At 39.6% G+C, this 18282-nt stretch overlaps 1 protein-coding gene across 1 annotated transcript in view; it reads right to left on the bottom strand.

Annotated features, from left to right (window-relative positions):
* rsu1 (Ras suppressor protein 1) overlaps positions 1-17235 on the bottom strand; it is a 41856-nt gene extending 24621 nt beyond the window's left edge. The window contains exons 1-7 of the mRNA XM_030757100.1: positions 17106-17235; positions 16828-16946; positions 16045-16095; positions 7385-7505; positions 1890-2008; positions 1125-1207; positions 45-159 (exon numbers count right to left, since the gene is read on the bottom strand). Coding sequence (XP_030612960.1) covers positions 45-159; positions 1125-1207; positions 1890-2008; positions 7385-7505; positions 16045-16095; positions 16828-16936 — 598 coding nt within the window. The 5' untranslated portion in view covers positions 16937-16946; positions 17106-17235. The remainder of the gene's footprint in view (positions 1-44; positions 160-1124; positions 1208-1889; positions 2009-7384; positions 7506-16044; positions 16096-16827; positions 16947-17105) is intronic.
* Positions 17236-18282: the final 1047 nt, after the last annotated feature.

Raw genomic sequence — 18282 nt, 5'->3', positions numbered from 1 at the left:
TCTCTAAAGTGATGGTATCAGAGATGTGTGTATGTGGGTAGTACCAAGTTCAGGGGGCAGAACGGTCAGTCTGTTGCCCTGGATGTGAAGCTCTTTGAGATGAGCCAAATCCCCAATCTCCTTAGGCAGCGAGATGAGATCATTATCTCTAAGACTCAACTGAAGAGAAGAAATACACAATTCAATTCAATTCAATAAAATTTTATTTATATAGCACCAAATCACAACAACAGTAACCTCAAGGTGCTTTATATTGCAAGGTGAAGACCATACAGTAATAAAGAGAAAACCCAACAATTGGACGGCCCCGTATGAGCAAGTGATTGGTGACAGTGGGAAGGAAAAACTCCCTTTTAACAGGAAGAAACCTCCAGCAGAACCAGGCTCAGGGAGGGGCAGTCATCTGCTGCGACCAGTTGGGGGTCACGGCAGAGAGACAGGACAAGAGACACAGTGTGGAAGAGTAACTAATGATAAATGCAGAGTGGTGTATAAACACATAGAGAGTGAAAAGAGGTGAGTGAAAAAGAAACACTCATCATGGGAACCCCACAGCAGCCTAGGCCTATTGCAGCATAACTAAGGAAGGGTTCAGGGTCACCTGATCTAGCCCTAACTATAAGCTTTACCAAAAAGACCCATCACTGATGGGGATATCCTCCCGCAATTAATAAAAAACTAAATAAATACAGAAGTCAGGATAACATTACAGCCCCATTTTACAATAGAAAACCCTTCAGCAGACAACTCTATTAACCTCTGCAAAACCTTTTTGCCCTAATTTGGAGGCCTTGCCCTAAACTTTTATCCAAGTACTTTTAGTCACCCCTGGGTTAGTAAAGATGTAATAGATATTCCAGCAAACATATGTTTTCAATATTAATAATACTCATTAAAACAATTTTAAGAATGCTGTAAGAGATCTTAATACTATGCAGACTAGCAGCAGTTCTAAAATGCAAGTGATTTGACATTGGTAACAGTCTTGCACTGTCCAACTGATCAGCTAGCGTGAGAGGCTATGACTCTCTCTTTCAGCTATGCTGTCAATTTGACAACTAACTTATCCTGATGATTATCAACGGGCTTGGCTCAATGTGCCAAATGTGTTAACATTAACTTACTATTTGCAGCTTGGTCAGTTTCCCAATGTCAGCTGGAAGGACCTCAAAGTCATTGTCACTCAAATAAAGAGCTCGAAGAGTCGCTGCAAAACAAAAATCTCTGTTAGTCGGTATGCAGTATGATGATGGGGGTGGAAAATTACAACAGTCTGATCAATAAAGGGCAACATCAGGAACATCATCAATATTACAGAACAAGGGCTGGAGGCAAGCTTAATTTCCAAACCTTCCCCATCAGCCAGCTAGTTGTTCCACCTGCTTTCACAATTTTGGTCCCATAGGCTAGCTTTATGCACACAAGAATGGGATAAACTAGATGATCAGATGACTCTTTGAGACTTTCCAAATTCTACTGTGTAGAATCTATCATTTACAAATTTGTGCATGTGTGTGTGTGTGTGTGTGTGTGTGTGTGTGTGTGTGTGTGTGTGTGTGTGTGTGTGTGTGTGTGTGTGTGCGTATGTTTATAATACCTTGTGGGGACAATTTTCCTGACATATACTACGTTGTGGGGACCAATTGCTCCTTGTGGGGACTTGAACCTTGTCCCCACAAGGGGAAACCCTGTTTTTTGGGTCAGGGGTCAGAGTTAGGGCTAAGGTATGAATTGAGTTTAGGTTAGGGTTAGGTATGTGATGGTTAGGGTTAGGAAAAGGGTAAAGGTAAGGTTTAGGCTGTAGAAATGAATGGAAGTCAATGGAAATTCCCCACAAAGATAGCAAAACACACTTGTGTGTGTGTGTGTGTGTGTGTGTGTCTACTAACTGAGGTAGAAGAAGTTTCCAGGCAGAGAGTTCTGGTTCAGGTTGTTATAGGTGAGGTCCAACACCTCCAGAGCAGGCAATGACCCAAATCCTCGGGGCAAGCTGCTCATGCGGTTCATCCTGAGTTCACAAAAACAAACATAAAACATAACATGCATTACATACAAAATACACCAATGTAGAAATGCATCAGCTTTAGTTGTTTGCTGCTTTCATTTCAAATTCAGACAAGGATTCAGTGCAAAACTATTTACTGTGCTTCAATTTACAACACCAAATCCCCCAGAACTGGGAAGCTGTATAAAACCTAAAAAAAAAAACCCCAGAAGTCATCAGCATACTGTGTGGTGATGATTGTTTTGAATAAATGTTAATGTTTTGGCATGGAAAAGTATAAATCCTAAACTTCAATAGAAATGTTGTGAGAAGACCTGAAGTGAGCCACCAATAATTTAAGTTCTTAAGAGTTTAAGTTCTTTTGATCAACTGACAGTTTTTAGATGGAGTTTATACTACACAAGTTGTTGTTCACATATTTTTCCCCTTCACAAACAGTACACATGTAAATAATACTGGAATGTAAATTATTGTAAATAAATGGCCAAGTCTATTATACTGCTAAAAATAAATAAATAAAGGGAATGAAAGTGTTTTGAAGCCCTCAAAGGGTTGATGATTTGGGCTCTATTAACTGCTGTCATTTTGTGCTCAAGAAATTACATGTAAAGATTTTCAACTTAAATATTTCATTAATCAAGATCCAATGTGTCACAGATCTCCAACCTACTGAGGATACACATTTCACAGCAATCTCCGCAGCTACTGTAGAAGCAGGTACAGATTGAAATGGAGACTACAATGCTGTAAGCGTAACTGTTCATTACTGCTTTTGTCCATGCCCATAATTTTCCAAGTTAAAAAAGTTGAAATAAAATCACTTTCATTGTATGGTCATTTTCATTTTTTGTACAAGTTGTATCTATTACAATGAGAAAATACGCGATTTACCAGGTGGGCGATAATAGGGGAATTGAATGATCGGATTGATAGAGTCAAAAGTTGTGTCATATATTCACGTATGCAGATCATATCCCAATCAAATGCTATATGTCCATGGACAATAGTGATATGCTTCTTACAGCAACAAATGAGGATGATGTGTCTTTTTTCATTTGAGATATGGCCAAAAATATCTGTTAAATTGAGTTTCCCATGTTAAATTCATGTAGCCTGCAAATACAGAATCTGAAATGTATCCAGTTGATATTCTGTTTGGCACTAGTTCTTGGGACTGTATCACCACTCTCCGACAGGTTTTGAGGGAGATATGATTTATTTATTTATTTATTTATTTATTTTTTGCCCTATGTCGAGTCTAGGGTATAAATGGCCATTTTTGACTACTTTTTATTTTACCTCTAGATATCAACTTAAAATCAGTTTACCCTTGCCTTGCTTGATATAATTTTTTTTCAGCATAACATGTGTGACTGTAAAGTTATTTCATTTTGACATACTGCATTAACACATTGGACCTAAAATCACACACCCAAAAATCTGAGTAGGAAAAAAGTTGGATATTCTTTTTACTGTGAAAGCCACAAACATGTTTAATGAACTATTTTTATAACTTAAAATACAAATCTTAGTTGTAATTTTCAAAACCTTCTGTAAAAATTGGGGTAGCTGTAACTCAGGGAGTAGAGGAGGTCACATATTAATTGGAAGGTTGGTGGTTCGATCCGTGGCTCCAGCCTGTATGCCAAAGTGTCCTTGGGCAAGATACTGAACCCCAAGTTGCTCTCTGATGCAACCATCAGAGTATGAATGTGTGTCAGTGTTAGATAGAAAGCACTTAAGGTTAGAAAGAAGTGCTTGTGTGAATGGGTGAATGAGGCATGTTGTGTAAAGCACTTTGAGTGCTCAACATAGAGTAGAAAAGGACAATACCAGTCAATTTAGCAACAACAATGTTATATATAACTATTTACATTAAAATGCAGGTAATGCCTCAGGTATTTTTTTATCCAACTATTTGCAAACCAATCAGGTGTCACAATAAGATGCAACACAAATTATTTCTGCCACTCCAAAGAACAGTTCCTGTCCACAAAGAGACAGAGGGGCACTGTCTCACTTTCACCCCATCACTCAGAACTTTCACCTGTTTCTCAGCAAACAAAGGCCATGCGTTGCCATATAATTTTTTGATTGGTTGATGTTGTGATTTTTTTGTGTGTTTGTTTGCTTGCTTGCATGCACTTTCTGATAGCAAATATCCCATTTTTACCATTTTTTCCTGCACAAAATGTGCATCTCACGTAAGGACAATGTACGGAAAAAAGTGTACATTATTCATCATAACTCTGGTTTTACTTGTTCTGTCAAGACAATTTAAAAACTGGTACTAGTTTTAAGTGCGCACTTTCAACAGAAGTTGAAATGGAAACTCACCAAGGCTGTGTCCTGCTGCCACATCAGTTTAAATCAACAATGTCATTTGGATGCCCTGCTGCGTCTGTTGACTCCAGAGGGGCAAAGATGGGGATTTTTTTTCCCCCATTTTTTCTGGATCTGTTTTTTACTTTGATCAAATTATGGCAAAAATGTAACCAGGTGATCTAGGGATCACTGGCTATCTTTCATGCAAATTAAGTATTCATCAGACTGGTAGTTTGCTGCAATTTTGTTTACAAATAAGCATAACAAAAACAATACCCTGTAGAGGTCTGTGGGTCCCTCCATGGAGATGCCTCCCCAAACTATCACTGACCCACCACCAAACCAGTCATTCTGAACAATGTTACAGGCAGCATAAATTCTCTATGGCTTCTTCAGACTCTTCCACATATGTCACATGTGTTCAGGGTGAACCTGCTCTCACCTGTGAAGAGCACAGGGTGCCAATGGTGGACCTGCCAATTCTGGTATTCTATGGCAAATGCCAATTGGACTCCACAGGGCCAGGCAGTAAGCACACGGCCCACTAGAGGACACTGGGCTCTCAGGCCACCCTCATGAAGTCGTTTTCAATTGTTTGGTCAGAATCATTCAGACCAGTCACCTGTTGGAGGTCATTTTGTAGGGCTCACCCTGTCCCTCCTTCTGAAAAGGAGCAGATACCGGTTCTGCTGATGGGTTAAGGACCATCTATGGCCCTGCCTAGCTCACCTAGAGTAACTGCCCCTCTCCTGGACTCTCCTCCATGCACCTGAGACTGTGCTGGGAGACACAGCAAACCTTCTGGCAATGGCATGAATTGATGTGTCATCCTGGAGCAGCTGGACTGCATGTGCAGCCTCAGTAGAGTCCAGGTATCACCAGTAGTGACAGTGACATAGCCAAAACTAGTGGAAAAACTGAAAAGATGAGGATGGAAGAAATGTCAGTGGCTTCCACCTGTAAAGCCATTACTGTTTTGAGCGTTTTCTCATTGTTTCTAGTGCACTTGTTAATTTCATCAGCACCAAAGCAGGTGAAACTGATTAACAGCCCCTTCAGCTACTTAACTGACAAGATAGGTACCAGAAGTTTAACTGATTTGATGCAATACTGTCATTATAAAATGTTCTTTTTACTTTTGAGCAGTGTAATTTCCAGTGGCAAAAGTCCATGTTATTTGTTTGGTCATTGTCCTTGTCAATTATCATGAACATCGTAACCAACTAAGTAGGAAACAAAACAAACAAAAGGTGTGAACAGACAGATTATCAGAAAGTGAGGATTTGATAATGGAAGAGACACCAGCTGAGTTTATGTACATATACTTTCAAATAGAAGCAACTGACAGGTCATAGGACAACGATTCTATTTGACTTCTATGTGTTTGATAAATGAAATTAAAAACCTACAAGGTCCAATCACACTAATGCAAGTCCAGTGACACACACACACACACACACACACACACACACACACACACACACACACACACACACACACACACACACACACACACACACACACAAAACAAAAAATAAACAAAAAATAAAAAGTGAATGCACAGCCTGAATAGTAGTTTGAGGCTTAGACTATCCAGATGATGTTTGTTTGTGGATCAATACACACCATGGCTCCTCTCCTAATCCTCCTGTCACTGACATCCTGCCTGTGTGAGCCTGCACTCATATCTAAACAGACACATACATACACTTCCAATTTGTGATACACACACACACACACACACACACACACACACACACACACACACACACACACACACACACACACACACACACACACACACACACACACACACACACAAATCTACAGTGTAGATTTGAGTATTACTTCTGTTGAAAATCGCTGGCGATACACCAGCAAAAAGTCAAATGAAGGCTGTGTGTTTTAGTTGAGGTTCAAGCATCACACTTAAATGTAACTGAATCTATGGCTATGACGCACATGCTCTTTGACTAATTTATTGTTTGTCATCTAGTAATTTAGTTAAATTAACCAACCAGAAAACCTCAAGGTTTAAAAATATGCTATAATCAAATTAAAGCTGGAGCAGCCTGAGTAAGCAATTTGAGTTTCACTGTGGACATAGACTTACAAAAGCGTAAAGAGTGATAACTTTCCATACTCACTGTATGGAAAAAAAATGGAAAAAGTATTTGACACTCTTATTTGCAGTATTGTTTTCATTAAGCCGCACTGGAGGGTTTTCAAGCAGAATGGCCTGTTTAAGGTTACGCCAAAGAATCTCAATTGGACTTGAGTCCAGACTTTGACTAGGCCACTCCAAATCATTATGTTTTTATTTATTTATTTTTAAGCCAATCAGAGTTGGACTTGCTGGTGTCATCTGAATCATTGTCATGCTGCATACCCCAAGTGCGCTTGAGCTTCAGGGAACAAACTGATGGCTGGACATTCTCCATCAGGATTTTCTAGTAGAGAACAGAATTCATGGTTCCATCAATTATAGCAAGTCATCCCAGTCTTGACACAGGAAAGCAGCCCGAGACCATCACACTACCACCACCATGTTTGACTTTTGGTGGCGGTAGTGTATGGTGTTGTTTTCATGAAATGCTGTATTAGTTTTACACCAAATTTAACAGGATGCAAACCTTTCAAAAAGGTTCAACCTTTGAATATTCAAATATACAAAAAATATTCTCCCAAAAGTCTTGTTGATGATTAAGATGTTTTGGGGGGAATGTGAGATTAGCCTTTGTGCTCTTTTTGCTCAGCAGTAGTTTTTGCCCAGTCTCTTATTCTTATTGTTGAATCATGAACATGGACTTTAACTAAGACAAGTGAGGCCTGCAGTTCTGTAGACAGGGTTCTAGCCAGCAGTTGGTGGCCCGACACTGCACCTTACTGAGATGCCATCGAGAGGAGACCTCCCACCCCCAATCACACGTTCGATACCAAGGGGCCTCAGCAAAAAAATAAGAGGCAACTTAGCTATCTACTGTTCCAGCATGAACAGTCAGGGAACAAGAAAGGACAAGTGGAGGTTGTAAACAATCTGACAATAGCACATACCCAAGATTGAGGTGTTTCAGCTTTTGAAGGCTGCTGATCTGAGTAGGCAGCTCTTCGATCTGGTTGTTGAACATGTTTAGAACTTCCAGGTTCTTCAGTTCAGAGATGTTAGCAGGTACAGCTGGAGAACACAGACACGGGAAATAAATGATAAGCATATCAGGCATACAAGGAACATTTGTCCATGAACGCACATTTCTTTAAGATGTCATGAGATACTGTAGTATCAAATTAGTGCCATCTTTACAGTATAGATATTCCCAACCTATGTGCAACCCAGGTCTGGGGCCAACACAACAGATTTTGAAATGATAAGGGTTAATATAAGTTTATTCATGTGACTAATTTTAAACACACACACACACACACAAACGCACACACACACACACACACACACACACACACACACACACACACACACACACACACACACACACACACACACACACACACACACTTCACCGGGATGTTTAAACTTTCATTTCCAACAAAAAGATTACATACTGGGACAAGCACATTGTCACCTGATTTTCTCATCACCTGTTCACCATTGAGATGAATGACTTGATTAGTTGCAGTGTTGAACAATCCTTGCTCATGTTGATATATAATATAATTGAAGAGCATAAAGAAGAGTTTTTTCTTCTCTACCATTTACAGTTCAATCTACTGATGATCAGTGGGCTGGACAATTATTGGATTATGAGGGTGAACAGGGAAAAGTTATAAGAAAAGAGTAAACCAACCAGGCCTGACATGAATGCTGCCAGGAGGATGAGTGTTAAAGAGGTGAGGTCTGGGCATACTGATCAGGTTAGTTGGACTTTGAGTCTGTGCATGTTTGCCTGTGTGTGTCAATTTTTTTACCTGCTACTTGAAATGTGCAATATCTATTTTAAGAATGGTTGTAGTTAAATGTGTGCCAGTCAGATCAAGAGTTCTACAGAAACAACACGAACAGAAAAAAACAGAATTAGGTCTGCAAGGTAAATATTGTTTCAGTCCAATGTATTTCTTTATCTTTATTTCAAAAACATCTGAATTTCATTTAATCCATTTGTCAACAAATGTGTTTATTAAAAAAAATAAATATGAAGCGAGTACCACCGTTTAGTACATTCTTTCAAAATCTCGAGTCACATTAGAGTGACCACATATGAGCAGCTTGAAGGCATTTTGAAACATGACTCCACCAAAGTAGATTATTCAGTCCAAAGCTCATGCCCACCTCATAAAAGAACTGACCTTTAAGAAAAGAAAGTATGAAACATCACAGTAAAAAAGTAAACACATGGAAAGTCAGTGGTGATAAGATAGCACTGAAAACAATGTTTTTATGACATGTTTTGACAAAATGATGTGCAATCAAGTATGAAAAGACCTTATTTTCTGTTTTACACAACCACACACACGTCTCACTTCTTGCACAATAAATTACCCACTTGCCCTGCAGGCAGTCTTTGTCGTTCGAGTTTGGATCCTCTACCAGAGGCCTGGGAACTTGAGGGTCCTACAGAGTACCTTAGCTGTTCCTAGGACCGCACTCTTCTGGACAGAGATCTCTCCTGGAATCTGCTGGAGCCACTCCCCCAATTTGGGGGTCACTGCTCTGAGTCTTCAAATTACCATGGGGACCACTGTTGCTTTCACCTTCCACATTTTCTCTAGCTCTTCTCTCAGCGCTTGATATTTCTCGAGCTTCTCATGTTCCTGCTTTCTGATTTTGCCATCACTTGGCATTGCTATATCTATCACTATGGCCTTCTTCCTCCACTTTTCCACCACTATGTCTAGTTGGTTAACCGTCACCAGTTTGTCTGTCAGTATCTAGAAGTCCCATAGGACTTGGCTTGGTCAATCTCAACCACCCTTGGTGGCATATCCTCTGGCCTTCCAGGTTATACTCGGCACAGATGTTCCTGTATACTATGTCAGCCACTTGGTTATTGCATCCCATGTATGCCCTGCCTGCTAGCATCTTGCACCCTACTTGCATCTTGCTGGATTGTCTCAGGAGCATCTCTGCACAGCCTGCACCTGGGATAGACGGGAGCCTCTCGCAAGCTTGTGCTTAGAGCTTGTTCCTGTGCTGCCATGATTAGTGCCTGAGTGCTTTCTTTTAGTCCAGCTTTGTCCAGCCATTGGTAGGATACTTTGATATCAGCCACTTTTTCTATCTGCTGGTTGTACATGTCGTGCAGGGCCTGTCCTCCCATGATGGTTCCTGTTCTTGCTCCTCTGCTTTCTTGGGTTTCTGCTGCCTAAGGTATTCACTAAACAGATGATTAGTTGTGGCCAGCTTTCTGATGTAAAAAACAACTAGAAGGATACGCACAATCCAAAGAAGTAAAGGCTGGGTGCTGGGCCAAAGGGTCACAATAAAGAAGAACAAAAGAAAAACAGTTTGTCTTTAAAGGTTTATCCGTATTAAATATTATTATTCAGGAGCTTTACTGGTGTGCGGACCCCTTTTTTTCTTCTTTTCAGCTTTCTGATGTACTTATGGATCTTCATTGTTTCATCCCGGATAGTGGTTCTGACACTCACTAAACCTCAGCCTCCTCCTCTCCGCATAGAGTACAGTCTCAGGGTACTGGATAAAGCCCTCCATGCATAGTAAGGTGAATCAATTCACTCCTAGCATCTATACTAAGATCAAAACAACTAGTAGCTCAGTGTTCCAACATCCACAAGAAGCAGCTGCTGTCGCAACTAGAGACTGATGAGCTACCATACAAATGCTATGGCACGGGGGAGCCAGGACATCAGATCAGGGGGAAAATGTCATCATCCCCACACCCTGGGATTGAGTACCAAGCCCCAAGAACAACTGGTACGTAGAATGCCAAAGCAACTGAAAAGCGAAGACTCACAACCTTAGCTAACCACTTTTTTTTATTATTATTTAACCTTTATTTATACAGGTAGTCCCATTGAGACTCAGTGTCTCATTTGCAAGACAGACCTGTTTCCAAAACATAATAAGTTTACAACAATAAAATAAGAACAATAAATAGTGAGCAAAATGCTCACAAAAATGCTCACAAAATTGTTTATGTCTTTTAAAGTCAATGGGCGAAATCATTTGGGAGAGCTGCAAATTCTTCTGTAATGTGTTTCATACAGAGCTTGGAAGAAAGGCTTTCTCCTTTTCTGCCCCATCTTCATCTTATTTCAATAATAGTACTCTGAAATAATACAAGAGAGGGAAGTACTGCTGGCACCCTCTTTCTATTTGAAAACAACATGACCTTGGTTTCCTCTGTGTTTAAAACCAGCCTGAGCTGAAACAGCTGTGACTGAATACTGTTGAAAGCTAACTGCAAGTTTTTGAAAACTGCGTCGATGGTATGAGCACAACAAGAAATAACTGTCATCTGCATAAAAATGGGTAGATGCATTTAGATTTTGTCCCACGCCATTGAGAAAAATAGTAAATAATGTAGGTCCCAAGACAGAACCCTGCAGAACTCCATTAGTGACATTTAAAAAACTGGAAGAGGAACCATTACACTGCACACACTGCTTACAATCAGAAAGGTAATTAGAAAACCAGCCAACTGCTTGGTCTGAAAGACATATTTCCAACAACCTCTGACATAATGGTCATGGTCAACAGTGTCAAAGGCTTTTGATAGATCAACAAAAAGAGCAGCATAGTATTTTTTTGCATCCAGTGCATCATAAATGTCATTGAGAACTTTTAAGGAAGCAATTACAGTACTGTGCAATTTACTAAAACCTGATTGAGAAGGAGATAAAATATTATTTTGATCCAAATAGCTCTTGAGTTGGTTATTCACCAACTTTTCAAGAACTTTGGCTAAAATACCGAGTTTTGAGCTTGGTCTGTAATTACTGACCATCGAAGAATCACCATCTTTCAACGGGGAGTACAAGAGCGCACTTCCAAACCTCTGATAAAGTATTCTGTTGTATTGACATATTAAATGTCAATACAACAGAATACTGTCCGGGGGGTTTAATAAACATATTAAACCCCCCGGACAGTCCTGATCCCAAAGAATCCCCAAAAGGGGCCAGTCTCATCCAACTACCACCCAATAACCTGCCTCAGCACACCATGGAAGCTCATTTCAGGCATCATAGTGACTAAGATGAACAAGCACATGGTTCAATACATGAGTAGGGCCCAGAAAGGAATAGGCAGAAACACCACAGGAGCAAAACACCAGCTACTGGTAAACAGAGCAGTCACTAAAGTGTGTAAGAACAGACGGATCAATTTGTACACCACCTGATTTGACTACAAGAAACCTACTCAAACTCAATGCTTCACATATGGATCCTGTAATGCCTAGAACTATACAAGATCAACAGGACCCTAAGAGCCCTCATTAGGAATTTAATGGGAACAATAACACTAGATACCAAATTCAAGCCATTTGGACAAGTCACCATCAAGTGAGCCACCAATGACATGCTCTGTCCCCACTGCTGTTCTGCATAGGGCAGACCCCCTCAGTCACATTAACAACAAGACTGACTATGGATACTGACTGGGATGGAGCAAACATTAGCCACCTCCTCTACACGTATGATATCAAGCTGTATGCTGGGAATGAACGAGACTTTGATATTATACACACACACACACACACACACACACACACACACACACACACACACACACACACACACACACACACACACACACACACACACACACACACCTTCATTGTTAGTATCAGGTTAAAAACATAACCTGAAAAATCATTGAATCAGCATCTACTTACCAAAAGCTACATCTCAAAAATTGTAAAAAACATAGAAATGAAATGGACCACTCAAGAATTTAATTGACTGATTGATATACATAGAAAAAGTTTTCCTTTTAACTGAAAGTAAAGTTTCTTCATTACTTAGGAGCCAAAAAAATAAAGAAATTATGTCTCCCACTAAATATTATACTTATCATGGATCAGTTTCAGTGGAGACTATTATTTTAAGTTCACTGCTGGTTTGTTTACCTTTAGACCTGGCTATGAGCTTTGATGTATGGAGTGACTACAAAGAAAAGTCACAAAACATCCCTTCCCCTTCATTTATTTTTTACACGAAGTTTATATTTTTTTCAATAATTATCCTTTATGTGGAATATGCAGTTAGCACAATATTATAACACAACACCAAGATGTGTATTTCTAAATGTAGTTACATAACAGTTTAAAAGCAGGATAGCAAAAATGTGCAATGAGCCTGTGGTGACCTCTGCTGGTTTAAAATACAATCACATGCTATTAGCTGTTGCCAAAGTTATCCTTCCAGTTCCAAGGACATATAAAAGATATGACTACTAATGAAACAATGTACAGTATGTGCTATAAATGTGTGTCTTATTTATAATACAAACACTGTGACTCTTTCAGATGTAAAGCATCACACACAAGATTGGGTGTTTTTATGTAACAAACAAACATCCTTTAGAAGAGAGCTAGTAAACCAAGGATGGGTAATTATAAATCAATGGGAACCAATACAAGCAGTCCACTGTTTTTTTTTTTTGTTTTGTTTTGTTTTGTTTTTTGTTTTTTATTTGGCTACAACATCTAAACCTCTAACCAGAGGTTACTGTTTCCCAAATCTACAGCAAGACCACATGTGAGCTTCAAATTCACGCAATGCTTCACCTGTCAAGTGATTCTATCTAACAAGGAGTAGCAGTTTAAACAAGTAGGAAGGTCTCTGAGCAGCTGGGCTTCCACATCTGTCTTGCCTCCCTCTTGGCACCAGTATCAAATGTGAATGTGAGACAGAGCAGGGTCTGAGCAGGAGGTTTACCAAATTCAGGGCACCACCCAGTTACTTACAGTTGTGGTCAAATGTTTACATACACTTGTCATGTGAATGAATGTCACAGTAATTTGGAGCTTTAAATTATTTATTTGAATCATTCTTCTTCAAGGGTGGAATGATTGTACAGCATACACCTTAGATGACTTAAAAAAACAAGAATTGGAATTGGCTGGCTGAACTCTTCTTGGCAGAATTGGTAGAGTTCAGGGCTGCTTTACTGGCACAGACCTGGCTTTTCAGTGTAGTTCAAACATTTTTCAATAAGATTGAGGTCAAGGCTTTGGGAAAACCATTCCAGAAGTTTAATGTTAGCTTGCGTTACCCATTCCAAAATAAATTTGGATGTGAGTTTGGGATCATTGTCTCTTAGAACACCTGATCAGTCGTGTCCAAGTTTCAACCGTCTACCTGTTTAATTGAGTTGAAGATTAAGAATTTGCTAATACTTCTTCATTATTCCATCTGCTTTCTGCAATGTACCAATACCACTAGCAGCAAAACAGCCCCATAGCATGATGCTACCACCATGTTTGACAGGTGGTACAGTGTTCTTACCTTTACTTCTCCAAACATACCTTTTGCCATTGTGGTCAAATAGCTCAATCTCTGCCTTGTCTGTCCATAAAAACTTTTCTCCAGAAGACATTTGGCTTGTCCATGTGGGCAGTTGAAAATTTTCAGTTGAGCTTGAAAGTGCTGATTTTGAAACAGGGGGTTCTTTCTTGGTCAGCATCCTCTCCGTCCATGGTGATATAAAACTTGCTTATAAAACTTGCTTATAAAACTAGCGACACTGGTGTACCAGCAAATTGCATACCAGGAACCCCTTTTGCTGGTTTGCTCCTAAATATTCTAACCAATTTCCTCTCATCTGAGGATGACAAAGTCTTGCCAAAGTCTTCTTCCAGACTTTGGCAAAGTAGTGACACATCCAAATAACTGACATACAAAAAAAAAAAAAAAAAAAGAAATGTCTCCAAGAGGGGCGCCCGGGTGGCTTAGGGGTGAAGCCCACAACCACATGCATATGCTGTGTTGCAGCACGGGCAATAAACATCCAAAATAAGTTCAAACTTGTGCACCGATTTCTTGTTTTTTTTTTTTAAATTAAATTGTATGCTGTACAATCATTCCACAGTTCAAAGAAATCATTAAAAGCCCAAAATCAGCATGACATTGATGTCCATGATGTGTATATAAACTTTTGACCACAACTGTATTTACTGTGTACTGTAACACACTGCTCAAAAAACTTAAAGGAATACTTTGAAAATACATCAGATCTCCATCCATCCATCCATTCTCTTTCGCTTATCCTGTTATACCTATACTGATATGGAGTGGGTGTTAGGAATGAAGGATACCAATAGAAATTAAAATTGTTAATCTACAGAGGGCCGAATTTGAACACATCCTGAAAATCAAAGTGAAAGTCTAGTTTGGCGATATTCCATTGTACCATTGCATGTTTCTCCTAATGAGATGATGGATGGTGTTCTGGTTTATCTCCTTCCAGACTTGGACCAGGGTATCACTAAGCTCCTGGACAGTCTGCGGTGCGACCTGGCAGCGTTGGATGTTCTATTGGATTTAGGTCAGGCAAATGTGGGGGTCAGTCAATAGTCAATCAGCTCCTCCCTGCATACTCTCGCCACATGAGACCGGGCATTGTTGTGTACCAGGAGAAACCCAGGACCCATTGCACCAGGGTCTGACAATGGGTCCAAGGATTTCATATCATACCTAGTGGCAGTCAATGTGCTGTTGCCATGCCTGTAGATGTCTGTGCACCCCTCCATGGATATGCCTCCCCAGACCCAACACTGACCCGCCACCAAACCACTCATGCTGAATGTTGTTACAGGCAGTATAATGTTCTCCATGGCTTCTCCAGACCCTTTCACATCTGTCACATGTGCTCAGGGTGAACATGCTCTCACCTGTGAAAAGCACAGGGTACCAGTGGTGGAGCTGCCAATTGTGGTATTCTATGGCAAATGTCAATCAGACTCCATGGTGCTGGGCAGTGAGCACAGGATCCACTAGAGGATGTCGGGCCCTCAGGCCACCCTAATGTACTCTGTTTCTCATTGTCTGGCCAGAGACCTTCACACCAGTGGCTTGCTGGAGGTAATTTAGTAGCTCTGGCAGAGCTCATTATACTCTTCTTTACACAACGAAAGAGATACCAGTCCTGCTGATGGCTTAAGGACCTTCTATGGCCCCGTCCAGCTCTCCTAGAGACTCCTGGAATCTCCTCCATGCTCTTGAGACTATGATGGGAGACACAGCAAGCCTTCTGGCAATGGCAAATGTTGATGTGCCATTCTTGGTGCCCAGGAGTGAGCAGCAACAGACTCATGCGAAAATCATAATGGCCCACAAAGGTGCAATGTTTGCATGGACAACAAAGGCTGAACCACAATTTCACTGTAGCTTGGCACTCCATTTCTACAATAGTTTCCTCATACATAAGAACATTGAACTAACAGGAAAAGGTAACAAACTGACTTTAGTTCTTAAATTGTGGCGAGGTCAGTTGATACTGTCCAGAAGTTTGTCTACCAGTTTCCCAAACAGGCTCTGAATGGGACTTTTTATTGATTCTAATGCCCTGATGCTCTCCTTTTAACATCTGCTGCAGCATTTTATCATTACAATGTTATCTGGCATGTTTTACAATATAGTTTTATTTATATTTTTTGTTTACGGTCCAAAAACAATGGTTAAAAACAGCAGTTACATCAAGGCTGACAAGTGTAAAATGATGCCAAGCTTCACAGAGGTGTTTGAGGTTCGACAGTTTGATATCTGAAAGAACACAGTATGATATAAAAGCTTACCTGTGAGCTTGTTGTGGCTGAGGACCAGCTGAGTGATGTTAGCCAGAGTGACTGAAACCACATGGAATATCAAGTCAACAAAGCAGTAACAGTTTATTAACAGTGATAATAAGAGTATGTGTGTGTGTGTGTGTGTGTCTGCGTTATTATATGTTGATACAACTCTAGCACTAATATAAAATCCATATTAGTATGTAATAACGTAATATAATAATATAGTAATAAATATATAATGAATTGAACAACCATGACATAAAGCTGGAATGATGTTCCAACATCTTCAGCTAACAAGCAAATAAGTTTGACAGGCAGATTAATATAAAATGCTATATAAGGAGGTCATTTATCATTTCCGTTTACTTTTCTGTTGATGCCACGGAGACTGTTAAGTCTTCCCATGGTCCCACATACATACATTCTTTTTTCCTTCTCAATCCTGTCATGAGTTCTAGAAGGAACTTTATAATATTTAAAACTGTGTTTCGCCCCACCAAGACCTGTTACATGTTTTAGTAACTGTACAAATGTAAGCTGACAGCTGTGGTAAGTTTAAACTGACGCTATTTGAATACCAAAGATGGAAGTGACTGTGACTAGTACAGAAGGTTATCGGATTTTTTTTTTTTTTAGCAATGCGTATTACTCAGGAGTAGGCCACAAAGGATTCTTATATGCGTTTTGTTTAACTTTTGTTATCTACTTTGTGTAAATCTAAAGACAAATGTTCGCCAGGATACCAAGCTTAAGAGTTTCGCGGTGAAATGGAAGACGATCTTTTCTTACACAGTCCTGGGATGTCCAGCATGTTCGAAATACCCCTATCACACATCTCTATCTCTGGAAGGTTCTTATCCCGACTCTCTTCCACTATCTTCTTCAAAGACTTGGACATTTTGTTTTTTCTGAAAACCCAAAAGAGACAGAAATGTTTAGAAAACTCATTTGTAGCTCCATTGCAACACTAAAGCGACAACTCCGCCTCGTCACAGTTCTCTTATTTAGCACCGCGAAAAACTGCATACAGTCCTGCTGATACAAGAACAATGACTAGAAGGGCTTACCGTGTAGAAAGGAGTGGTAACAAAAAAATAAAAAAAAAAGAAATAAAAGGACTATGAGCTTTTTAATTCGCGATAGAGACTTCGCTTCAAGCGCACACCCTACCGGAAGTTTATGTGAGCACAACCATTCCATACTAGGATATTTCCTGTTCCTAGAGGCGTTCAGCCACACCTCCACGTCAGCGCGGCGACGACAACCGTGAATAACGCTGCCGAAAATACATGAAGCACTACTAAAGGTTTTGTTTTGTTTTGGGGTTTTTTTGTTTGTATGTTTGTTTTTGGGGGGCGGTCCTTTCTTTTAAGCACTATTTGTGCCAGCAGAAATTATGGAGGACCAAAACTGACCAAACACGGACCAAAAATCAAAACCTCATGAAGGTGTATGCTTTGCGGACATGGTTCTTACCTGGAATATACACGCCATGGACAGAAGGACTTTTAAAATAATCAATCTTTTTTATTCATGTGTCAGTTTTTTTTTTTTTTTTAAGATGGTCAAATGTTCTGTTGTCCACTGTTTCTGTCTGCGGTTAAAAAACAAACAAACAACAAAAAAAACCATTGTATTGTCATATTACTCTGTTGTGAATTCATATTGGAAAAATAAGAGAGAGCACTATCACAAATTTTGCGTATAATATTAACAGAAATGTGTGCTTTCTAAAAAGAAAAAAAGATTTGATACACATAATGCTAGAAAAAGAAAAACTGGAAAAAAAAAACAAACCCTACCTTCATCTGTTAAAGGATTTTTTTTTCTTTCCAGACAAAGCTGTGGTTTGAAGCTTTTTGTTGTTTTGTTGTTTTGTCTGTCTTTTTGTTTGTTTTAATTTATATGGAATGGCCCCATTCAGAGACAGCAGACCAGACATTTTGATAGAAATACAGTAAACATTACTACAGATTACCATGATGGGGCTTATGATTATAGTCTCATGGATATCAACTCAGATTTGTCTAAAAGGGGAATCACAGGAGGAAAAAAGAAAAGAAAGCGTGTCCATCAATTCATTTCAGTGAGACAAAAATCAAGAGCATAATAAAACTGAAATCGTTTTTTTCCCCATAAATTGTTTGTTGTTGTTATTTTTTTGTTTGTTTTTATTTTTTCTTGAAATTGAAATTGTGGTAACAGCAATGGGAGGAAGACAGGCCTGGAAAATGTTTTTGTGTT

Source organism: Archocentrus centrarchus, chromosome 20, assembly GCF_007364275.1.
Source record: "Archocentrus centrarchus isolate MPI-CPG fArcCen1 chromosome 20, fArcCen1, whole genome shotgun sequence".
NCBI lineage: Eukaryota > Metazoa > Chordata > Actinopteri > Cichliformes > Cichlidae > Archocentrus > Archocentrus centrarchus.
The sequence above is the reverse complement of the archived record's forward strand: the minus strand, read 5'-3'. Positions and strand labels throughout refer to the sequence as shown.